At 31.0% G+C, this 26864-nt stretch overlaps 1 protein-coding gene across 1 annotated transcript in view; it reads left to right on the forward strand.

Moving 5' to 3' along the window:
• Positions 1 to 26864, forward strand: part of GABA-B-R3 (gamma-aminobutyric acid type B receptor subunit 3) — a 146642-nt gene that overhangs the window by 41627 nt on the left and 78151 nt on the right. The window contains exon 2 of the mRNA XM_074122258.1: positions 16698 to 17176. Coding sequence (XP_073978359.1) covers positions 16742 to 17176 — 435 coding nt within the window. The 5' untranslated portion in view covers positions 16698 to 16741. The remainder of the gene's footprint in view (positions 1 to 16697; positions 17177 to 26864) is intronic.

Below are 26864 nucleotides of genomic sequence, written 5' to 3' on the forward strand. Positions count from 1 at the left end.
CATTTTAATTATGTATAATCACGAGAAGAATTACAATTTCATTGGACAATTTGCTTTTGAATAATGCCATTTCTATTGAGAATTCTTTTTTTAGTTTTGCATTATTTTGACAGGTTTCGTTTGTTTTTATTTCACTTCTTTTAATTTTATCTTTTTACTATCTATTTAATGTTAAAAAAAATAAGTAAATCATCGAACTTATTTTTTAGAATTGATTATTGTACGTTAACCGCTGCTTGAGAGTTGTAACTAGTAAATAATAGCCCAATTTCATTTCTTGAAAAACCTTTTTTTAAAGCTATTTTAGAAAACTGTATTTTTAATTATTGCAACTTTGAGAAAGTCGTGGGAATCCTAAATTTTCTTCAAATTGAGAAACTAAAGAAGTTGAAGAACACTATTTGGTTTTCCTTTATTTAATTTTTTTTAATCTTTTAATAAATTGACAACTGTAAACTTATTTCTCTTAATTAATTTTTACGCATTGTTAATAATTTAATCAAAATCTCAATCTTTTTATTTCGATTTTATATTCCCTTATTAATTTATTAATTTTATAAAAAGGAAAAAACTGATGGTAAATGATTTTTCAAATGCCAATCCTAATTTGTCATGAGTTTATTATTTTCCTTTAGCAAAAACAATGGAACCATTTTTCTTTCTTTTTTTTAAAATTATGTAACTACTTCAAATATTCCCTTTTATCCTCATTATGGAAGAAGGTCGATCAACTGATGGGAATTAGGTCTATTTACAATTTTTTTTTAATATTTCAATTTTTTCATTGATATAAGAGGGTAGAGTCATTCTAAAAGTCACTTGTTTCATAATTAAAAGGTTTATGAAGTTTTTGTTGTGGAAAGCGGAGCATTGGTCGTGGTAAAATCCATTTCGGATTAATATCAACGTCACTCACCTGTCCTTTGCCCTTTAAACAGTTATTTAGAATATTAACTTTAAAATATATTCCATCATATAGTAAAATATTGATTACATAAACTTCTGTTACGCTTTAAGTTTAAACCATATCCTGTCAACTATTTTCTCCTCTCCAACCAATGGAAGAAGTATCAAAAATCAAATTCTATCAACTTTGTTTAGAAGAAATAAATATAAGTCAATTTAAACATTACATTTTTAGATATCATGTGAACTAGGGGTGCAAATGATTCTCAGATGCTGACTCGTCTTAAATTTAAAAAATTAAATTAACATAAATACAATAACCAAATAAGTAGTCTAAATTATTCAAGAGTATAAACTTAATGCTCATAAAGTATAGTCTCATAGTCCAGAGTCAAGTTTACCAGTTTTTGATGTAAAATCTGATGAGGATTAACGGTATTGGAAACGTCGATCAAATAATGTTTCCTTATTCGTATTAATTTTTTTTGGTCTTGCGTCCACTAATCGTTCGTTCACTTTACAACTTTTACTTAAACGCTCAGAAATATTATTTATTGAACTTCTCGTAAGCAAACTTTCGCAATCAGCAATCTTCGTTTTTTTCCGTTACAAGGCAACTGAGAGATTGAGGGATTTTCATGAAAATATCCGGTCTCAAATATATCACAACAAATTTGTTAAAGTTGCCAGAGTATTCTTTAAAAAGCTGATATTTTGTAGCTTTATTGGTAGCTAACCAATAATTCAATCTTGCAGATACCTCGCTTGTATCATTAATTATGTATAGATACACAACATAAAACACGCCATGTAACTTATTTAAATTGCAAAAGTAAGAAGTGAGTGATATTACACTCTCTATGAATATTTTAGTTCGCCGTTCCATTTTTTATTTTCTTTTCATTTTTTCTGGGCGCAAACAGATAACCAAATAATACTATGATAATACTATTTAAAAAAAAAAAAAAAGGTACAGTTATAAATTTCAGTCACATTTCCATTGGAGAGGGTTCAGCTAGTTCTGATAAAATTCTATCATATTGGTCGGCAGATTCAGTACACCATGTCCACGTAGGTAACATAGTAGATACAGAAAAAGTCTTAACCAGTCATCCGTAGTAAAAGTCCAGTGAATTTAGCCGGTCAACCAAGAATGAAAATGTTCAACTGTAAATAAATTTATAACCGTTCCTGTGGATTGGTTATTGAATACTGATTAAGTTATGTTTTATACTTTAAAAAACGATTGAATTATGCAGTTAAGTTTGCATTTGTTTTTTTAAAATTATTATCATCTTCTTTCTAGCGGAAGAGAGAAAAAATTAATAAGAAAATAGACCAAAATATTTTAAGGCCAAAATTCGATTTATTTTCTTTTAACATACAAATGCTTGAAAGTTTTATGTACATAAATAAATATATTGAAGTAAGCTTATCGATATACCACGTTACTTATAGCCATAAAATTTTAATGTCAGGGAATATCTTTGCATAGGCTGCAAAGATATCACCTCTCACATTGCTACTTCAATTCATTCTACGTTACAATTTTTTTCTCCAAGTTACACTTTTAGCATAAGCAAATATAAGGCGTAGAGAATAATCACGAGGTCTTTCTCAAGACGTATCAGCTTAGTAAAATAACTGTTATTTTAACCTTCTTACTTCATTCGTTAGTGAAGTCTTACTTAGCGTTACTTGCCTATCTCAAGATTAAGGAGCTCTCACTACCTGTTGACAGAACTTGGTACTAATTTTTATAATCCATGTTCTGCTTTTATTTTTCCTGAACGATACTTACATTTATTTTCACCGGTCATCATCTGTGGTCTTTGGTCTTCTTAAAGTTCATTATCGCCTCCTGATCTTTCTTGGTCTAAGAAGTCAGTATGGGTTACATTCTAAGAGTAAACACTAAAGGGAAATTATTTTATAAAAATTGTAGTTGCTGTAGGCTGTAGAATGTTTTTGTAAACTGTATGAAGTTATCTATAGTATTGTATTTATACTTAGTGTTTATTTTGGTTTATTAATGAGCATCAAATTCACTTTAAGTACAGACCGTTAAATTATAAATACTATTCTTCATTTATTGACCCTTCTCAGATTATTTGGTTATTAAATGAGAAAATGCATACAAATAAAGTAAATAGGGAAAAAATTAATTTTCTGATGGCACTGGGGCTAGCTCAGAAGGTTAGAGTCCAGGCAAAACTAACTTTAAATATTCTCTTCACAGAAGTAGACGCTTCTTTGGAGAAAGACATCGGTTCGTAGCGAGAGGAAACTGCCCAACAATACAATCCACAATTAAATTGTTTTAAAAAATTTAAAATTACGAAATTATATTCACTTTAAATATCCATGGAAAATTAGGATCTGTCTTAAAAACTGGAATGCCACCTGTGGCAAGCCATCCACTAAATCTTACATATAATGGCTCGTTGTAAACCAGACGATTGCGACAGGGCTTGCCCATTTCCAGCACAAATTCTTTAAGGAAGATTATGTCCTAGGCGTCGTCTTGGAGACTGATCCTAAACATTGCTAACAGAAAGAAGATTTTTTTTAAAAAAAAGCTTCGGTTTTTTTTCCCACGAGTTTTAAAGAATTATCACATAGAAAAATTCTTCTCAAACGCCTCATTTTTCAACTTTCTTACACTGTGCTTAATGATGAGTGGGCGGTAGAACACAAGTATGTGCCCAAGTACATTAACAACACCTGTAGTACGCCACCTTCAACCCTAATGACTACATATAGACTCAGGTTTATTACCAGTACTGCCTTTCTCTTCAACATTATGAATTATAAATATGCACACTAATTGGCACTATAAAATAAATATGGTAAGAAAGACTCACATGACTTTGACTCTATGCATTTCTCTTTTAACTCTTTGCGGCTAGGTGGGTTAAAAACTGTCCCACCTTTTGCTTAGCTTTTGATGCATGGTGGGATATATTTTAACCCACCTCGAAAAGTTGAAGTTATTCATAAATACAGCTTAATATGTTATTTAAAGTTTTTCATTCAGTTGGCAGTGCTATGCATCAATGGTAAATGCGTAAATAAGTGAAATTTTTTTTATATTTATTATAAACTTGACAGATAGTAAAAAATGGTGGCACCGCATACTGTTCTATTATTTGGATGCAGCTGTTGTTAATTCATATATTGTTTATAAAAAATTGGGTCAAAACATGGAACTTAAACATTTCAAGGAACAGTGCGCTGAAGGACAGTACTGTACTGTCTGCAAAGTTCCGCTTTGTTTTGGTAAAAAGTTGCGTTTGAATGAACATCATATAAAGCATTAGTTGCATAGTGGTATTATACAATACCAGTGTCCCACACTAAAAAAGGACTATTGAAATGGTATTAATTTTTCTTTTCTTTTTTTCATATTTTGAGAGTGATGATTATTTGAGAGGGATGATTACATACGTAAAATAATGGAAATGAATGTTTATTTCCATTTTTTATAATAAAAGAAATTCTGTGCAACTAGGGCTTTTATTTTCTTTAAAATCGTGTGCCTCAAAGAGTTAAAGTAAACTTTTACTGTTTTTCTATAAAACTAAAGATGGTGGCAGACCTCCCGAATAATCCCGAGTCCCAATGCTTTATCATTAGTCATCTCATTAGTCAAAAAAACTTATAGCGCTGTCAAATTTAAATTACTCACCGCTTCACTGATTTGTTCTACAACCTAATTTACTAGGTTGTAAATAGCGAATAACCTAGAACTAGGTTTTAGAATAGCGAGCATTGGTTCATCTTAGAAATAAAATTATACTAGAATACGCAAATCTAGATGTTGGAAACTCTGAATATCTGAGTAATTGAACATAATGAGAGGTTTCTCCTTCATTTCTTAAATCAGCGATTCAAAAAATTAGCATTTCAGAAAATGTTATGAAAAATACTATATATTTTTAATAATTTTGAAGCAGAGTAATGCTGATCTTAGTTTTGTAATAAGAGTAATAAAATAAATTCAAGATTTTTTTTTCTTCTGTCGAATCGTCAAGAATACCAACACAGCGCAAAAAAAAAGAATTATTCTCCCCAGTTGGGTTTCTATTTTTGGCTGAAGTCCATATTAATATTATCCAGGTATTCACGGATGAAAAATTTGCAACGTGGTTTTTCAACCTTCTTCAACTTTTTTTTTTTTCTCTTTTTGTCTCATTTGATTATTCTCTGAATATCTACTATTATAGCAATTGTCTTCGTTTTATGCTAAATATATCTCCTATCTTCCCTCTTTTAGTGAATCGTCAATTCATGATTTAAATAAAGATGGGAATAATATTCAACAGCAGTATATTTCTTTTTTTAGAGAGAGTTTTTTTCTTTTTACAAAAAAAAATTATTATACTCTTAAATTAAATTTTAGGCGCTACGGTAGCTCAAAGATTAGAGGCAACGCCCACAAAGCTATGTTCTACTAGGTTGGATTCCTCATCTATGTTTGGATTTAATTTAATGGTTAATACATTAAATTTGTAGGGAAGTAGGCTTACTAGTCGCCTCTGTCCATGAACCTAATTTGGAAGTTTGACAAAGGCCGCTTGGACAAATTATAGGCATTACTTTACTTTCTTTTTATTAAATTACATTTTACATGGATAAAATACAAATATCACGCTTTTCCTTATAACGGTAATAAAGTTCAGAATTAAATTACGAATCCGTTTTATTTGTATTCCTTACAAGACTTACTTGCTGTTCACTTAATGAATATGTGGTGCTAATAGTATTCGACATCAGCTGAAACTTAACGAACTAAAATTAGGTGAGACCATCTAAAAGCAAGACGGTCATAAAGATATTAATGATAGTGATAATATTATTAACAACTAGTGTTAAAGAGCTTCTTACGCAAATTTTGGGGTCAAGTTGACTTTCAAGTCTTAAATTGACTATCAAATTTACTCTCACTTAAGTGATAAAGTAGACCTTCACCTCTAAATACGAGTAAATAATATTAAAGGAATTTCCCATTTATGTTCTAAAGAATATAATTAGGATAGTAACAAGAAATTACGCATCTTTTAAGCATAATGTAAGCTCTCTTAAAGCCTTACCAAAAGATAAGAGCAAAGGCATGTACGTATTACTTTCTGAAGTAATTACTTTGAGTGAAACGAAGATCTACTACAATTTTCCTTAAATATTAAAGAAAAGTAGAATTTCATTATTAAGGAAAATAAATTGATGATCAAATGTAAAATAAAGATTTTAACCATCTAATTGAATTCTGCATTCTAAACTTAGATGTAAAACTAATTAGCTTAATCAAAATTTCATTTTCATCTTCGAGTCTCTTAATGATGAAGTTTGCCGTCAGTTTAATCAGTTTTTCAATAGATCCAGCGTTAACTGATATCTAAACTGTTCTATTTATTTTTTTGGCTTATCATTTATTTTTCTTTTTTATACGCACGAACATCTGAGTGGTTTGGTGTACCGATTTTTTTTTTAAATCGTAGAGGCAGAAAGATTCTAATTGGAAGAAAAAAACTAAGGGGATGCAGGACTCTAACTCGGGGTCTCCGCTTAAGAGTCCAGCGCCCTAATCCTTCACTTAGTAAATCCCTTATCTCTTTTCTCTTCTTATTGATGTTTTGACTGGTAGTTTCATTAGCACCATTTTATGACTATGATTACTATTATATGTATGCATTATTGCTCACATATAAATAAGCTGGGAACAAAACATGATCTGTTAAGATTAAGAACTGCAACCATGACCACCACTTTTTAAATAATAATTACTAGTTTGGGTATAATTCTTTGAACAATTTATTTATTTACAGCTAACTGGTTTATGTTTGTAAAGAAGCGAGAAAGGCGACAAGTTTACTTAATAAGAACATGGATAGAACCCATTCTAGAAAGTATTCACTACCGTCTCTACAAAGTAGAACCCATTAGTACCATAATACTGAAACATATCAATCTGAGAAGCCAAAAAGAAGGGAAGGATCTGGGCAGAATTGGTACTGCTCTTCTTTAATGTGAACTCCTTAACAAAAACTTACAGTTTTAAAAGTTAAGTATAAAGGTTGATTAAACGCCAAAAGGTACACAAATCAGCAAGTACCCAACATTTTATTCATATTTCTAATATATTTTTTAGATATCACAGACCTTGTGCTGTCCTTTTATCACCCATAAATATTTTTCTGTTAGAATAATAAAAGATATATCTCATCATCATAGTTATAGTATTAAAAAGGCATTTCATTTTAACTCTATTCCAAATTATTCTTGTGATTTATCTTTATTCTGAATAATCAACATTCACTTGCACATTAAGGTAGAAAAAGTGAAAGTTAGAGATGGACTTTTAATGTTGTAATTTGTTTTGGAGTTTTTTTTTTTTTTTTTTTTTTTTTTTTTTATCTTTTATTTGAAATTTACACCTGCACTCGTACAGTACAATAAGTAAATATGCTGGGCGAACAATAAAAATGGCGTGGCAATCATGAATGATGATCATCCAGTGATGACCATCATTAGTTTACCAGTTGGTCACGGGGCCAACGGCGCCTCAGCCGTCTTTGGGGGTTGGAGGGAAGTGTGGTTGAGAATAGGTTTGCAGCTAAAGGATTAGGGTGAAATGATAGTTTTTGGTGGAATGTGTTGTAGCGGGTTTTGGCAAGTTCTGGTATAAATGGAATGTTGAGGTCTGTGTGTATGGAGTGGTTACTGACATAAAAGGGAGCGTTTACAATGCGGCGGAGTATTTTAGATTGGAGTGTTTGTAATCTGTTGATGTTAGATCGTTTAGCTGTCCCGTAAAGTTCAAGTCCGTAAGTCCATATTGGAGCAAGAAGGGAAGTGTACAGTCGACGCTTGTTCTGTAGTGTTAGTTTTGAGCGTTTGTCCAGTAGTCTAGCAAGGAGTTTGTATCGTTAGTGTAATTCAGCCCGTTTAAGTCTCGTATGAGGGTTCCAAGTTAGTCTTTTGTCTAGGTACAGTCCAAGGTACCGCACATGGTCGGCTGGTGGGATAGGAGTGTTATATAAGAAGACAGGTCCAAGTGTTTTGGAGTTAGAACGAAATTTCAGTCATGAATTTGTCTTACGTGAGCAAAAATTACTTAGTAACAAATAAGTAATATTTGTAATTATAATTCATTAATTTTCAAACTTTAATTAATTGTAGCCCTTTAATTGAGAACTTGTTGTAAAGAAGTTTTATAACCAACTAAAAATATTCATATCAATTTTGTATTTTAAATATATAACGTTGTAGGGAGAACTCCTAGATTAATAATGTAATTGAAGAAAACTATATTAATATTTGATATTAACAAACTAGATTAATTACATATTATTAATGCTTAACTACTGCATAAAGTAAACTAACAACCAGTTAAATTGAACAATGAACTTCAATCGACGATTTTTACTTCCTTCAGCTGCGCTGAACTTGCACTTAAATTAGATGTTAAAAACAAAAACAAAATAAAATCGGTATGTACGTTGGGATCTACATTATTAATTTTTAACGTAAAACAATTATATTTTTCATTAACATTTTTTTTTTGTTTAAACCTGTGTATGAATAGTTTAATAGCTCCTATTACAATCAAAATTAATAAGGTCTTTACAAAGACTTTCTCCTAGATACCCCATTATTATGTTTTCAAAAACTTCTTTAATGCCAATTCTCTCCTAAAAAGATATCAGAATAAGAACAAACTGTGGGTTACTTTCCGACATTACCTCGGGTACTCTCTTCCAAGCTTACAAAATTCCTTGAGTGCTTCTTCTTGATTACCGAATTTGTATACCTTTTGAACGACCAAAGAGCAAAAATTAGTTGTATTATTTGATGCACAATTGGTGAAGGTAGGCTGGGAAACAGAAAATGCAACAGATGAGCGGCGATATTAATTTGTAAATATCACCCTAGCTATAAAAAAAAAAAAAAAAATTCTAACTTCTTTATGGTTGACCTGACCAAGTTTGGGCTGTCATTTTGGTGAGTCATTTCTTGACTCACTTGCGATGGATTATTGAATTGTAAGAAGTTGTTTTAGCATGCTAGCCTATTTGAAACATTAGAGCTTTCGATAGAATAAAATTTCTTTTAATTTATTTTTGTAATTGGAGATATTTAGTTGCGTTTATTTGGCCGCCATATGATAGAATGTTTGGCATTTATTCGAATTCAAAATGAACTCTTTAAACAATAATTAAAAGAATATAATCTAGAATATATAGAATAAACCTTATACTAATCTCCGAACAGGAGAATTTAGGTGTTCTATTAAACCTCCCAAATTTGAGTTCTAATCACATGAACAACTAATGTGATTTACGTTTTCAAATTGCTTCATAACATAGTTGACAGTATCTATCTTCTTTCTTTTTTCAACTCCCTTATTCCCTCTCATTTCACCCTAAATTCCCAGCTTTCAATCCTTGATTTCTAAGATACGTTTATCTTAAATACTCTGGCCTGTCTAGAATGATGTGTGTGGCGAACTCTGCTGGAGCGATCTACCATTACTCTTTTAGAGTTATACGCTAACATTTCACAATTCTTTATGGTCTCATATTTATTCACATTCTCCTAACCTGCAAAAAATACATATCAACTTATTTTATGTTTCATCCTAATTTTGTTATTAACAATACTTAATTATTTTATGTAAATACATGTTTACTTTTAGTTCAAATCAACGTTGCAATGTTCTTTCTATACAAGTATGCACTAACGTGTTTGAGATATGGGTAATATTTTCACAATATTAACAAACTGGCAGAAGAAAAATGCTGTTAATAATTGGATATTAGTTTTAAAAAACCGGTTTTGCCAGGCAAACTACTATTTGAAGATCATTGTGTTCCAAAACCTTGAGATAGTCTTTAAAGTCTCAAACAAGCCTGTTAAAATACTATTCAACCTGAAATTAAATATAATGTAATAAATTATGACCAAAAAAAAGTTATGAATTAGGGTTATAATGGAGTATTACCTTGGGACTTTATTGGATCTTTTCAAATCTTAAGATGGACATTTCAAAGTGACTTCTCACCCTTGCAAATGAATACCAAAGTAGTTAGTTTTTACTCGGCGAATAAGTTGCTGGTAGTCAGATTAAATATTTGTTATTTGCTTTGTTTAATAATTGAGTTTTTTGTTCACTTTATTATGTTTATTCTTGTAGAGTCCTGCAGTTAAATAAATTTCTTGTGTTTAGCACAATATCAAACCATACCTTTTACTTGTGAAAACCTCTTGCAATCAAGACGCACCTCACCAAGCCAGCTTCCAAGAAGAAGAAAAGTATGACAGAACATAACCGTACAAAAAAAGTAAGAAGAAAATAAACAAAAGAAAAGTATGACAGAACAAAACCGTACATTAGAATTAAAATAAACTATTATAACTTTTTATTATAATTATACAATAGTATTTAGGTACAAAAGGTTGGATACACAATGTTGGACTATATTAGATTTTCATCTATCATAGTATTCTTGTTTTGTTTGGGATTTTAATTCAGATTTCCTAATAAGATTGAATCATCAGATTTTATAAAAAAAAATTATTTCTACCTATAAAGCTTCTGTCATTCTATCACTACACCACCGCCTGACTCTCACAGACGAATTAGTAAACAAAGTTTGGGCTCCTAGGAACTCAAGACGGATATTTTAGGCGAAAACTTAAAATCAGAATCCACGATTGCAATACCTTTTATTATAAAAATTAAAAAATATAACAAAATTGATATTTCAATAAATATCAACCAGATTGGCGGCCAGAAATGATTGATTGAAACGAAGAGTTCATTTAGCTAGTGAGTTTGCACAATCGTTGGAACCAAATGGAAAATAAAGACTATTTATCAAACTTTTCTGTTTATTGCAACATTGGGTTGCAAAACTTGATCGGTTTTAAGTAATTGCTTTAATTTTCTAAGTAGACTTTAGGCGAAACCTTGGTATGGACCCATGGATGTTTCAAGAGATTAGACCAGACTTAATGTACTAACCGCTAAGAAATCTAATCCTTCTCTAAATACTCATTTCAGTTTTCTCTTACACAGAACTGCCATAGAAAACGTATTTACGTATTTCATAAAATTCCATATACTACCTTCAAATAAAATCCATTCACGCATTAAACCGCATACTGCAGCACCTTACCTTTGAACTTCTTGCCTTATTTATCTCTGAATTTACAAAAAACCTTTCGAACTTATTAAATCTTTTATATATAACCAGCCAATAATGCTAGTGAGTTCTATCAGTAAAATTTTTGAAATAATTCTTTCGCCTACAATTTGCACTCACCTAGTGGATGAAAAAAGTGGAAGAAGGTAAAAATGTGATCAAGGGTAAACAATTCAATTTTAAGCTGGGCGTCTACAACCTCTCAGATAATCCATATAGGAGATGATGTTACTGCTGCTTTCCATTATCGTCAGCATGCAGGTAAAACACTGATGAATACCCGAAAAGCTTTTGATACATGGCTTGATGGTTTGCTCTATAAAAATATAACTTTTCTTCTTAAAAAATCACTGTTTATAACACTTCTATCTGGGTTGTGAAAACTTTCGCCTCTTAGTAAATTCTTAAATTCTACCTTCTCCTTCGCTTATAATATTGCTGCAGAAGTTTCTTAGAGGCCCATTGTTGTTCTTAATCATCATTAATATGCTACCTCGCCGCAAGAAAGTTGACCTCGCGCTCTAAACTTCATCGTGGAGAGCAGACACCATAACTAAAATATTTTCTAAAGCCATTTTCTATAGCAGATATTGCGTTAGGTAGAAATTAAAAAAAGATATAAAAAAAATGTGACTCAGAAAACGCAGCCTACAGGAAAGTTGTCTTCAATAGTCACTCAGGTCTTGGTCAAACTCTGTTCGGTACTGCTGGCTAATTTTCACATCACACGTCAAGGTGAGAGAATCAGCAAAACAAGACAACCAACACAGCACTGTTCCCTCTCCTTTCTCTAGGGAATCTAACCTGTTGAACGTTGACAAACGTTCTTTTGACCGAAAAGTTTTTCGCTTTTATATACCTAAGTGAAAATCTGCAGAAACATAGCAGATAATAGCACTAACTATTGTCTACGGCATTGGAAACTTACACAAAGTGGGTCTTTGTGCTTAGGTTTTACTAAACATACTTATCAGTCACAATCCAATCCATTTTATGTTCTTGGCTAATTGAATATGTTGTAGAAGAACGTAATTACTTGAGCTCTTGTAATGCCTACTTTGGAGAAAAAAATATATATTTTTTCTTTCATTCCTTTTATGATAAGAAAGAAGTTGTTATGAAGCAAGCTGACGTAGAAATATACCAGACCTCAGCCAGGCGGGGCAGAAAAATTAAAAAATAAGAGATAGACAGTGAAGATTAAAAAGGAAATTAAAACATTCAGTGATGTTGAAGGGTTAAAATTAAATTATAGATCAATCTAAATTGAAACGCGCATTGGTTGTATTCAATGGGTCGAAGCACTAACTGTAAGTATAAAAATTGTTTTGATTTGATAGATTTGATAAAAAGGAGAGTTCGAAATCTAATTAATTTTGATACGTTTTAGCTTAAATGGAAATCTTTTTGCTGCCTGCAACTTTGTTTTTATTATATTTTAACTTCTTAAATCCAACCAGTAACATTCAGTTCGAGAGCACATTATTAAATTGTAAAATTAAAATGATGTATGTTAGAACATGATATCATTAATAATTTAAATTGTTTAATTAAATATTCTATGAAAGAAACATTTATTTCTTCAAAAACCAGTTTTCAATCTTATGGTGCTTAATTTATTTGTATTTTTCTTATTGAAATATAATTTTTATCCATTTGAAAACCAGGCTTTCAGAAACTTACTTACGCTCCAAAAAACTTGAAGAACTTTTTAATTACGTTCAAATAAAATACAAAACAACTTTTTTTCATTCTTATAAAAAAATACATTTTACCATGTTTCACAGTGGTCGTATTGCACTAATCTTTTATAAAATGTGAAGAAAGGATTTGCCTGAAATTAAAATAAAGACCTTAATTTTTCCAGATACTTTAAAGCTTTTTATAAAATATTATAATACCACAATATCTTTTCAATTTTTACTTTCTTTGAATACAGTTTAGGGAATTGTTGTGATCATCCTGAATTTTCAATTTCTACTTTTCTCCAAAAATATTCTTTTTGAGATCCACTGAGTGAATAAAAATTGTTTTCAGAAAGATTATTATAGATTAAGGGGATTAAGGAGAACTTCCCTTCAAAGTTCCATTCTAGTGTCATTTATGGTTATTAAATAGGATTACATGAATTGCTGAAATTCTGAATTCGAAGCAAATCCCTCAATCTTAGGTGGCTTTTTACAAATTTGTTTTGTTTTGATATTTTCATCTTTTAACCAAGATGATTACAATAATGTTCTTTAACATATTATAATTCACAACAATTCTTTTGTCTTTTCACGCCTGTTGACTATTACCTCTTAGATAGTCCAATATTTATCCTATTATTCCATATTCCCTTACAGTTGTAACGGTGTATATAATTCAACGAAAAGAACACTAAAGATATCTATTTTGTAAGTGAACCCTTTTGAAGTTTAGATTTTACTTCATAGGTCCCCTTACTACAAGTAATTAAATGTTAAAGGTATAAAGAGATAAATCTTTCATGGATGTGCAGTTACTGATGTGATGTGCTTTAATATTTATTTCGACGTTATAAAAGAACAAAACAAAATTATGATTTTTTTTTTAATTTTTGAAATTTAAACATTGGCTATGAGCCTAATTCCCTTAACACCATGTACCTTCACTGTTTACCTAATAACTCATTCTGTCTACCATACTTAGTACTGGCAAACTCTTAATTTCCAACTTTCTCTCTCAGAGTTTGACCCAGCTACTTGTAAATTTCATTATAAATTTACTTTTATAACATCAAACGAGCTTCCTTAATTATTTTTGTGCTTGGTTTTGCCGCATCACTAGTATTAAAATGTTTATCTAGAAAGTTTGCTATAAAAAAAACTTTTATTGTCATTTTACTTGTTCTTTTGAAGTGAAGAAGTTTTGTAATAGGGATAAAATTACTTTTGAATAAGAAAGAAGAAATTCTCTCAACTTTTTACTTTAGTTATTTTATTACTTCAGAAAGTAGTTGCGACGGTGTCAAATTTTTTATGTTTAGTTTTCTTCAAAATGTATCCTAATTGATTGTAGGTTTCCAATCGTTTTTGTTTTTTACAAATCTGTGGAATGACCTAGTTTGGCATAGAGTTCAGCACTTTCAAAACTCATGACTTACTTTGTTGAAGAGATTCTCACCGGAAACCAAATTCTAATTAAAAAGACCTGACTGGTGGAGGAGTTCTAAGCAGACTCATTTTCTTTGAGCCCTTACAATTAGGTTTTCTGGCCAACCAAACGCTTTAAGGGTTAAACTCTATAGGCTAGATCATTGTGATAATAGATATAATTATAATAATAGATAATTATATGATCATGATTTCAGTGTTTGTGCCTACCTACTAGATAGATTATAGACGTAAAATGATACAATTTTTTAAACTTAAGCCCAGAAACGTTGGTTTCATCTCAGATGCATTCCCATGCTTCAAGCCCATGTGTTTAAAGAGTGGGCGCTGAAGAAAGAAGAAATTCCCGCATTATTGTTGAGCGATTGTTTTAAAAAAATACTATTGATGGTAATTAACTTAACATGTTTACTTTTACTTCAGTTTATGTAGAATATATGTAGTTATATATAACTAATGAAAATTATTCTAGGTATATCCAATATAACTAAAAAATACAATGAAGTTATATGAATGAAACTTCGGAATCAAATTAAAAATAGGGACATTTTTTGAGGCAGTTTTTCAAAAAAATTAATATTAAATTTTTCTTGTTGAGGTTTTATTAAGTTATATAGAAATAAATTGTAATATCCGCTTTCATATTACATTCTATACAGCAATCTAGATTATAATATGGTCCCTCTTTATTCTAATAATACACATACAATAATAATATTGTTGAAATGAGATGTGCAATATGCACCCCTGCTGAATGCATAATAAATTTGTGCTATTTTTACCAGTAAGCTTTTTGGTTTTTTGCCACATCACCATGAACTCATGCGCACAACTTCTTGGTGTTTTTTTTGTTTTTATTTCATTTTTAAAGAAAAATTCTCGTAATTTTATAAAAAAATAAGTAAAGAAAGGAATCAGTCCAAAGAAAGTCAGACTTCATTGTATCAAGATATCACAACTCAAATTAGAAAAATCTAGAATTAATTTTTTTTTGAAGAACTGTCTGAGTGAATGGTTATTTTTGAAGTTTGTTTTTAACCAATTTGATTATACAAGAGAACAAAATATTAAAACCTTCTTTAGATAATTTCAAAACAGTAATAATATGTAGCGATTGACAAACCAAGCCCATTTAGATGCATTACATACGAATTAGGTCCACGATAAGAACCATTAACAAAAGTCGTTTTCGAATATCCCTTGGGTTTAACTTTTGGATTTGTACATTAATCATAAAGCTGAATAATGTTAAACTAATACTTCATCACTTGATAATTCAATGGAAAAATTACCTCTGATCTTTATTAGGCCAAATTTGGAAAGAACATTAAAAGAACGTGAAAATGAATATCAAAATAAAGATAATGATCTTGGTTATTCACCATAAGAGGAAGCTGGACATTAATAAAAATTAAATTAAATTCTGTACACATCTTACAAACTTAAGAACTAGATTAATCTAAACAAAATTAAATAATTTTAATATTTTTCTATTAATGTATAGTTTTATTTTATTTTTGAAACAAACAAAAATAGAACAAAATTATAGTGATAGAATTACACAACAAACTAATGAATTAGCCAATTCAAATTTATAAAAGTACCCAGTAGTAATTTTGACACTACTAATAAAGGGAAACGTTTTAATAAAAATTAAATTCCAGGACTATAGGAATATCTGCCTATAACTGCCAGGCCGTTTTACAATACTTAAAGTTTTAAAATTAGTACCATTTAGATAGTTAAATAACTACGCTAAATATAAGTAAATATTAGAGGTGTTTAGCGAACTGCAATCAATGTTATTCTGATAGTGCCAGGAAAAAAATTCACTGAGAAAATCCCTTTTCATGTTTTTTTTTCACAAAGCAAACCCAGAAAGAGGAAAGGTTCTGGGAGGAGGTAACTGATCCTCCGACACCCGATAGCACTATAAATAGCATCGCAGTTTTGTTTGCTGCTTGGATTTTCATTTCAGAGAACCTAGGACGAGGCATGTAATAGGTTGGTACAACTAACTAGACTGATGATATCCCCTTTACTTTATGAACAAACTTTGATGAAAGATTTCGGTAAAATCAGAATACAACTTTTGATTTTTAGGTTTTTTCCCCCCTGTTTTACCAAATTTCTCGAAAAAGTTACCAACGTGCCATTTGTTGTTTAAAATATTCTAGAAAAACCTACAATGTTGAGCTTTTTTTTCATAATACCCCTACACTGGGTAAAATACTCGCCAGTACTTGAGGCGGGGCCGTAACGTCCAACTACCAATTAGACCCCTATAAACTGTGTGTTTGATGTATTTTTAAAAACCGAGTTAATGCGTTCTCGATTTTTTTTTTTTGTACTAATTTGAATGTATCCTCTTTCAGTAACCCTGTTCCTATTTTGTTCATATATCTTGAATTTTATATGGATTTATTAACTCGGAAATATTTATTTGTTTCAGATAATATGCAGGGGGACGCTTTAACTTGATCGGTGGAGCCGGGTATGACATCACCAGTCAGACATCACCAAACACCTGCTCTTCTTTTCCTATTAACTCTTACTATCCTTCCCATTCCATCTTCTACCCGTAACACTCCTTTATGCTCTCATCATGTTCACATCAATCATTTATCCTGTCTTTATTCTAATTCCTATTTAAGCCAGAAAGATTTGAATAGAACAATTAGGGGAGCACCTGGACATCCCAGCAGAGAAGGAAGGTCTGGTGTTGCTACAGCAAATCAATCGCCACGTGACTGTTGCAGCGAAAGTAACAGTGTTATATCATTGCTTGGCTTATTTGAACGTACAATCAATGGTAAACAACGTGTTGAAGGTGATTGGGAACTTGAAGCGGCTGAACTTGCCGTACAGCATGTTAATGAGAACAAACTGTTGGGCCCGTTGCAGTTGAAACTAATCGTCAATGACACGAAGGTAATCAACAATTAAAACTGTTTTTAATTGCTTAAGTGTTATTTATTTCAGATTTTTTTAAATAAAAATACAACAAATGTAAAACCAGGTTGGCAGAGGAAGAAAAAGTAGAAATCTAGACGAACTAAATGCCAATTCGGTGTTTTATTCCTTGTACATTACCATTCATTTCCCAAATGAAGGCAACCCTTTATGTTTATTTTAGCTCAGGCTATAAAATCAGGTAACAGAGACAGAAAAAGTAGAAATCTGGACGAACTAAATGCCAATTCGGTGGTTTATTCCTGTATATTACCGTTCATTTCCGAAATGAAGGCAACCCTTTATGTTTATTTTAACTCTGGCCGTAGAAGCAGGTGGCAGAGAAAGAAAAAGTAGAAATCTAGACGAACTGGGTGCCAATTTGGTGTTCGTCCCTCGTATTTTTTCAAAAGAAGATAACCCTTTCTCTTTATTTTAGCCCTAGCCATAAAAGTGAGAGCCTGGAACTCGTTTATGGAGAAGTCGTTCAAATAAGTTGTCATAGAAAGCTAATGGGTCTGAAAGAGCAAAGTAAATGTTGAGGCTTTAGTGGCTTTTTTAGGGTGGAAAGAACAACACGTTGGCAGCAATAATTTACTTATTTTCAATTATCGACATATTAGTAAAAAATGTGGGCGGGTTATGTAGACGTAAGTGGGTGATCCCTGTTCGAATACCACTGGTCTTTATTTGTTAGAAAAAGTGTTAAATAATAGCTCGTGTCATCGACATCGACATCGTTGAGCTCCGTCTGATATTGTAAAACAATAAGAACCACGAGTATGTTATACATAACCGAACAAAGTATTTGCTATTAAAGTTAAAACCATTATTTCTAAATAATTGATTGCCAAAATAATAATTCTTACGTATATAAAATAAAAAAACATCACAAACTTCGATATTTTGGTTCTTGTTTTTCGAAGGTGTTGTTTACAAATTTGGTATCACATGAAATTTATTAGGTTGACGTGACACATATTTTGCCACACCTTTGTTCATACACTTCATTTACTAAGTGAAATTCATGAAACTGGAAAGTTCGTCTAATGTTCGACTGGTTATAACAAAATTATTGGATTAGAATATGCAATAAAATTCATTCCACCATAGAAATATATAAATACATATATATTTGTGAAAGTATATGTTCTAGTAGCCAGAAATTCTAATGATTATGAATAAAGTAATAAATAAATATTAATTTTATTGTTGATTTCTCATTTTAATTTATTTTGCAGGATATTGTTTTCATATTATTCATAATCACTATTAATATTTGATAATGTTTAGAATTCTGCCTCACATTTTTCCGTTGGAAAATTCAACCAACATTATTCTGCATTTTTTTTATAAATATCAAATTCGCAATGCCATAGAGTAAAGTAAAAGAAAGCAAATAAAATTGTTTTAGAGATGAACAAGTAAAATAAGGGAGATTTATGATTGAAATGCACTTCAGTAACATTCAGTAAATACTTTGTAAAAATGAAAAAAGGTGGAAATCTTGATTGATTGCTTAAGAGACTGGTTTTATAACTTTCTTTAAATTCCTTTTTCATCTTTATCATTGAAGGTTACAACTTCTATTTCCACAAACTTTACTTTTTTTCTTCAAATTATTTATGGGGATTAGGTAGAGATAACAGATTCTTGTTAAATTCGTTCTCTGTAGAAAACAGTTTACATTTGATAAGCAAAACATTTTTTGACCTTCATATCTCTTTTTTTGTGTTAAAAACCAATGTCTAATACATTAGCTAAAATTGCCCACATCCTCAAGTGGAGGTGTGTTCCGCAAGGTGATGGTGTAGCTCAGATTCTGGTGACTCATGACTGGATTGAGATAAATCAGTGAATACGTTGCTTATCGACATTATTACTCCGCCCAAGAAGGTCAAACTAAAATCTTTAGTAGAACGATTATTCGGAGATTGCCTGGGTAACTGTCAGTCCCGTTGATCTCAAACTAGCTTTGTTCAACCTTCTTTAAAAGATCCATGAAATCTATTAACCTTGTGGGCAAAATCTTTTAGCAATAGAAGATTGGTATCATCTATAAAACGCTCTTGTGTACCTTTTTGTAATTCTCCATAATCTATTCTGTATTCATCCGGCCGTTGCTCAATTCTACTAAGTATAGTTCTTGGCATGCTATGAAGCGATAACTTCTACCTTCTTACAATCTTCAATAATGTCACCATCTGGGCTCACTGTTCGGGTGTTGAAACTCGATTTATGCTTTAGAAAGTTCTGAGACATAATTTTTCGTCTAAACAAAATAATAATCAAAGAGATTAGTCAAAAAATTATTGAACAATCTTTATATTTAGAGTTAATTGAAGTTTCACTTATTTATTTTTATTTTCTATCTGTAATATTTTAAATTATCAAAAATGAAATAAAGAATGTAGAAGTAATGGAATATAACAATGTTTAGATATGAATTGCATATAATTCATAGGTGCTTGAGGAGACTGGCAGGTTAGTGTAACAACGTTTCGGAAATCTATTATATCCATTAATGAGATATGTAACATGAGGTAATCGATGAATTTATGTTTGTTAGGAAGTTCGGACGAAGCTTGATATAGCAGTTTAGAGGGAAAGGACAAACAAACGCTTAAAAAAACAAATATAAATTTACTTTAAAAGTCAATGTTTCAACTAAAAGTGTTTGAATTTAATTGGATACCCATGTGACAGTTGAAAACATTTTAAAGCCATGAGAGAGAGGTAGAAAGAGGTAAATAAAAAAAATATATAAAAAAGGGATTTTATCTTGATCCTTTGATGCATCTACTGGATTTTGTCCAGAAGGTTAATGAAATGTATATAAATTTAAGAAAAAGATAAATTTTCAACCCTCCAAGATAAACTCAAAACAACTTTAAATTAAAATCGAATGTATAATTTCAATTATTAATGAAAGATTGGTTTTGTCAGTTTAGAAACACTGTTTTGCAATTTGACTGTATCTAATAGCATTTGTGATATTGTATACCATTTACATGTTTTGTATATCATCTGGTGGTGACAGAGTCGAAATATTGCCACAAATCACTTCACTATACATTGTACAGCTAGTACAATACTAGCGTTGTTTCAAATAAAATTAGGTCATTAATTCAACATTTCTTGCTTTTTAAGAAAAATTATTAAGTTTCCAAAAAAAGGATTGCTATTTTTATTAATTATTTTGTTTTTACACTTTAATTCCAACTTCTTTGCTTTGTTAGCCTCTTTAATAAAAACAAAAATAATTCTTTTAAGAGAGACTATTTGCTTAGAGTTTAGCCAGAAACAGTTTAAAATAGTAATGATTTTTTTTTTGGTCATCCAAGATTATTCTTTTTTTTCACTGATCATCATGGTAAACATCAATTACAAGCTTAAGGTTTTAGTTGAATCTACGATTTTTCAGGTTCTTCAAGAGGTTCTGGAGGTTTCCGCATTTATTTAGAGATTAAATGTATTTTTTTTAAAACTGTCAGCCTCAACTACTGCGTAGTGAACTGCGATTTGATCTCTGCTAGTGGTGATATTAGGCGAGTCATTGAATATAAAATATGAGAACTTTTCGTTGTTAACGATTATTTAACCCCAATACTAATGCTTACCGATTTACAAGGTACTATTTTTATGCTCGATGTGGTTTAGACGATAAATACTTATACTCCGGGCATATATTTGCTGCCATGATGATGAGCTCTTTAGCACTTGGCACAGCAAAAAACATTTCTTATGGAAGTTACACAAAATTACAATTACAAATTTCTATCCATTCATTTTCTTTTTTCAGTGAAAACTCTTTTTCCAAAAATTTTCCATTATCAACTATTTCCTGTTTTAGCAAATAAACAAAATTGATTACTGACACTACAAAAGTAAAACATTAATTTTAGGATAATCCAATTTAGGTTCTAAGCGTAATAGGAAAACGGTCTATCATGAAGCATGTTTAGTATCTGGCAGATTAACAAAGATTAATTTTGCTGATGGCAAAATCGTTACTGGACAGAGTATGCCTTTATTCACTGGAGGAATTAACAATAGATCTTGCTGTTTATCTGTTCTATTGTTATTTATTGTGTTTATAATTTTCTAAGTAAAGGATCACAATTAATATTAAACATATGATGTAACAATTCTAACTTTTAATCAGTAATTTTTACACTTGAATACGATATAAGAAAATTATTTAGTACAATAATAGAAACTGGTGGACCGCAACCATTTTAAAAAAGAAAAAATAGAAAAAAGAACAGCTATTATAACTAAAATAACTTGTCAGCTACTAGTTTTTGGAGTCTCATTGTCTGTTCAACCTCTTTTAAATTGTTTATCCTCTTCTAAGTGGAAACCTTTAGAGCAGAACGAGTTTTAGGTAACTATCACTTCCTGAATGTTCCTCTAAATGAAGTGGAGTGGATTGTTTATCCAAGAAGCTTAGTTTCACTTCGTGCTTGCGAGTCTAAAGACAGTTACACTGACCTGCTAAATAAACTTATCAGTTAATGTGGACATCCAAATGGTACAGAAAAACAAAACCTCTTCACTATACACATGCATTCATGCTTACACTCTATACTCAGTTCTATTAGGCCAACTAAATCCATTGTAAATCAATAGATTATCAACAAAGACACGTGAGAGGGATTTTCGGGTTCTAATGAAGCTAAGGGCTGTGACAGAAATTGCATAACTAATAGAAGGATCTCCAAACCGGGTCAGATGTTCGCAGGGGAGTCAAAAGAAGAAAGATAATAATACATAACGTATTGTGATACTGGGTGTTTGGCGAAGAATTTTGCACTGTAAAACTCGAAGGCAATGCTCAGAGTACTCCAGTTCAGATTATTACTTCCATGAACATTTGTTACTTCGTCCAATAGTAGTAGTCTGTTTAGTAAGAGGTAATGATTTATGAGTTCTTGTATGCGGATATCACGAGAGTCGTCCAAGGCACCGTTCTGTATATGCGTAAGAAAGTGACATAAGTATACAGGAAAGCTTATGGCTCGTTTAAGAATGATTGTTATCTTTTAGTATTTTTTAACATTAACTTTGATTTTCTAAGATGAAAAACTAAATGCCAATTTCAGTTATATTTTCTATGCCTTCATGAGCAGACAAGTCAGAAGACACACCAACCTTTAATGATGTTAAATATTACATTGTCCATTAGCCCTGAACACCTAGTCCCCAGGTCGAAAGCTCGGTATAATAAAATATACAAAATATGACTGAAATTGGCATTTAGTTTTTCATTCTATTGAAACAATGAATGAGTTACCAAAAATAATGAACATTTTCTATTTGACGAACCGTTGCTCAAACGAGAGTAAGAACCACATTGCATGCGGAAGTAGTACAGGATCAATATGCGGAAAAAAATTGACTAAAATGACGCTTTAAAACTAAATTGTGTACTGTAGAACAAGCGTACCACAAAAGAAGTTAAAAAATGATGCGTAAAAAAACAAATGAACGATACAATATCACATTGTATTTCATAAAATAAAAAAAAGAGTGTATGTTGAACACTTACCTTAATTTAAGCTGGTGTAAATTTAAATTTGCTTTCTAGAACTTCTAGATTAACATCTTGTTATCATTATTTCTCTGTAAAAATGTTTTTTATGTTTCCACGCTTTCTGAGCATGTTGATACAAATTACTTCCCTGAGTAAATACACAACTGTGTACTCAACCACTTCTTTTTATTGCCACTCTGCAAAATAAGGTGGAAAGAAATGATATATTTTCATCTTTGCAGTATCTAATATAAAATATTTATTTAGGATTTTTTTTTTTATCAATAATCACAACCAACCAAAGTATATTAAAAGAGATTTACCACTTCTGCAAATATTTAGTCATTATTTTGAATAAATCTGTTTTAATGGCTTTATTAAGGAATGACTTATCGTGGAGAAGCCTCTCGCCTTTCATTATTTCAAGAAAGAAAGCCCCTTAATCGTCTCTGTTTCAATATTCGCCTCGCAACAAAACTCTTTTAGTTATTCAGTAAAATCCTACTTAAAGACCGATCCAGTTCCTTCATATCCGTATCTCATAAAATTCAGCTTTAAATAAATTTGAAGTTTAAAATTTAAAGATTCCCATTTTTTCTCCGTTCTAAATCTTTCAAGCCTGATCTTACCCAACACTCCATTTGGGCCACCAAAGCGCCATCTGAATTAATCAATTGCTATGAAGTATGGTATCTTCTTCACATACATTTTATTCTATAATCGCAATAATTTATTGTTGCTAATGTACAGTTGACAATAAATAACTGGAAGAATAAAAAAGGGACATCAGAACAATTATTTTTATAAGGCGACCAGATATTATGGCTGACAGGTCATAAAAAATTATATCCTGCTTACAAAACATGCACAAGAGAATTAATTTAGAATTAATTGCCCTTTTGATGTAAAAGCATTAAAGAGCATTTTAAAATCTGCCTTTGTGCTCGAGGAATTAGAGTACACAGAATTGCATCACATAAATGTCTTAGTCATTTCTTAGTTTAATAAGCAAGATATGGAGATTGAAAGATAATAACTGCAACTGGCAACTCATCATCTTCATCTCTTTCTTTGATAAAAATTTAACAAAAATCTATTAAATCTACATATAAATTTAAATTGAAATTTTAGTATTGTTAGTTAAAAGCGGATTAGAAGGAACGTTGAACATTTTATATTATTTATGCTGACACTTTCCTGTATAACTCCTAAAATAAAAGGGACCATAATAAAATAATTAGAAATCTGTAAAACTCCTTCGAAAAAATCGTTATTTAATCATAAAAATTGATAACATTTCTTTTTATAGGAACTCAAAACAAGAATGTACTTACTTTATAAATGTAACTTAATCGCAATACTGAAGTTTAATAGCAAAAGAAAATAGTAAAAACTATCGTTGTTCATTCTTTTTGGTGACTGATTCATAGTTTCAATAGGATGAAAAAAGTAATTGCCATTTCAGTTGTGATACATTTATTGTGCCGAGCTTTCGACCTAGGGACTAGGTCATCTGTAAACTAGCCCTGAAGATGACCTAGTCCCTAGGTCGAATAAATGTATCACGACTGAAATTGCAATTATTTTTTCATCCTATTGTTAAAATCATATCATTATCATTATCTTTTTGTGTATGCAGTTTATAATTGTAAATTAATTGTGACAATGGACAAACATTCATCCATGGAGAATGGAGAAACATTTATTTGTTCACTAATTTAACCACTTGAAATATTTCTCTTAAAATGGAAGTATTTAGGAATTGTATATTGTTTACATACATTCCAAAAACTATCCTTAAACTTCTATAATTCGAATAATAACTATTTCTTTGGTTAGAAATATTAGTTTTAACGCAGGAAACAGATTGAGATTTTAAGCAAAGATTGTTAGTTAAATTAATGAAGGAGGAGAGATTTTACTGCCGACGGCGACATAGTGCGTGTTGCCTTTGTTTGACAGGAGCAGGGTTCACAAGGATGAGGTAGCTGAGCAAGCAGACTTGGTGCACTGGAGAGTATTTGAAGTGGCCAGTGAAGGAGTTCCGGCCATTCTCAGTCATTGATCCGTATTGTCAACGTCACAGTGTATATATAACAAGTTGATTAAATATCATGGTGTATTTGGTCGATATAATAATAATAAGCACTTAATTCTCTAACATAATGTCATGTAATATTTGTCACCCGTTATTAATAATTATTGGTAAATTAATATTGATTTTAACTAAACCTGTTCAAACAGTTCTTCGACAGCTTTATGTTCATTTTTAACTTTGCCTGTTCTCGTATTCTGTAGTGTACAATGGATTCACTCCTAATTAACCCAAGCATAGCATTCTAAAAGCTGCAAAAACTCAAAAACTCCAGAATAAAAGTTCCAGTTTTCATGTATCTCTTCTAGAGATTTTAGAGGACCTAACAACCAAATTTTCAATATTGAAGAAACTTTAATAATAATAACTCAAATGGGTTCGAATCCAGCAGATTATTCTCTTCCTAAAAGCTTCTTACAGCTCACTATCCGGTGGTGGACAGTGTTGACTGTAGCGGAAGAAGAATGCACTGAGCAGTTTCCGATTGCCAATGGCCTTAGATGTTACTTGCTTTTTATATATAAATAATAATAATTTTTATTAATGTTGATACATCCTTTAGAAGGACAAATGCATTTTATTGATTGATTTTCACTATTGCACCAAACTATTCCCCTTTCTTACGTTTCTGGTTCGAATCCCTTGAGAACCATATTAATAGAGTTCAACTAGCATTATGAACAAAAAGTGCAGCTCCAGTTCGTTGTGTGATACCTTAGCTAGAACTAAAACAAACTAAAAAAAATCTATGCAAAAAAGAAAAAAGGATAAGGAAAAGGATTCCTTCACAGGAATTCGTATTTTTCCGGATCAACTGTCGCAAATGAAATAAGCGGCGTTTCAATAAAAAGACTGGATTTGCACCATTGAAAATTTCTCATAAGAAAATATATTCTTTACTGTATGAAAGAGTTGAGGCTCGGAGGATTCTGAATTGTCGCATAAACCACCAATCTATGGTAAAACAAAAGTTGTTCTAAGTTGTTACTCTATGGGTTTACCTATTGAGCAAACATTTAAATAGGATTAGCAATGGATCCACTATATGAAGATGTGAAGGACAAAAAGCAGTTTTATCTCCTTTGAGATACTTAATGCTCACTAGCGATTATCGCCTGTAATCTGGAGCTGAAAAGTAGGGATCCGAATCCTCGTCACCGAGGTTTCCACGAGTATGTATTATATATTATATTTCCGAAGGTGGACTAACTTTTTTAGACAGTTTGCCGCTACCATAAGTTTATATTTCATATGTTTCATTTTTATATATTCTTTCTGAATAGAGATATCATATCTGAGAGGTGGTCATTTATTCTAAGCCATCACTGTAAAGTTTATTTTAACACTGCCCGTTGAATTTTTCATTAGTTGCATGTACATATATTTCCTGTAAAAGCGAGGGAAAATTTATCTTCTTTACTTTTTTTTAAAGAAGTTTAATTACATTTTCGTTTAAATTTCTTGTTTAATTTAAATTCCATAGAGAAACATGTAATTAACTCTCAACTATATTATTATTATAGATTATAAATTATCACACACCGATATCAAGTGTATAATTGCAAAAGCAGCACTACAAAAATTGCCGACAGATTACAGTAATGGCAATGAAGGGAGATTCTATAAAACTATGGCAGATCGGTTATCTAGACAACCATGATTTGAGGGAACTGTCACTAATAAATGGGTTGTTACGACAATAAGCAGGCTGAGAGCGAACCACGCGGTGTGCGGATCGTATCTTCACAGGATCAACAAAAGGTCCTCTCCTCTTTGCGTAGATTGCATTGAGGAGGAGGATTTCAAACATATAATGATGATATGTCCACGTTATGTGGTAGAAAGGAAACGAATGTTTGACGACATATACAGGTATTTAGATGCACCTTTTCGCTACGAAGACATAATATTCTCCACCAACATCTCTGTGCTTAAATCTATAGCAGAGTTAGCAATGAAATATGAATGTATTTAAAAGTTATAGAATGAATGCAAGAAAATGATTAGAGAAGGATTACGTGATTTTAATTTAGGTT

Source organism: Rhodnius prolixus, unplaced genomic scaffold (assembly GCF_049639745.1).
Source record: "Rhodnius prolixus isolate KJV_2025 unplaced genomic scaffold, Rpr scaffold_8, whole genome shotgun sequence".
Classification (NCBI taxonomy): domain Eukaryota; kingdom Metazoa; phylum Arthropoda; class Insecta; order Hemiptera; family Reduviidae; genus Rhodnius; species Rhodnius prolixus.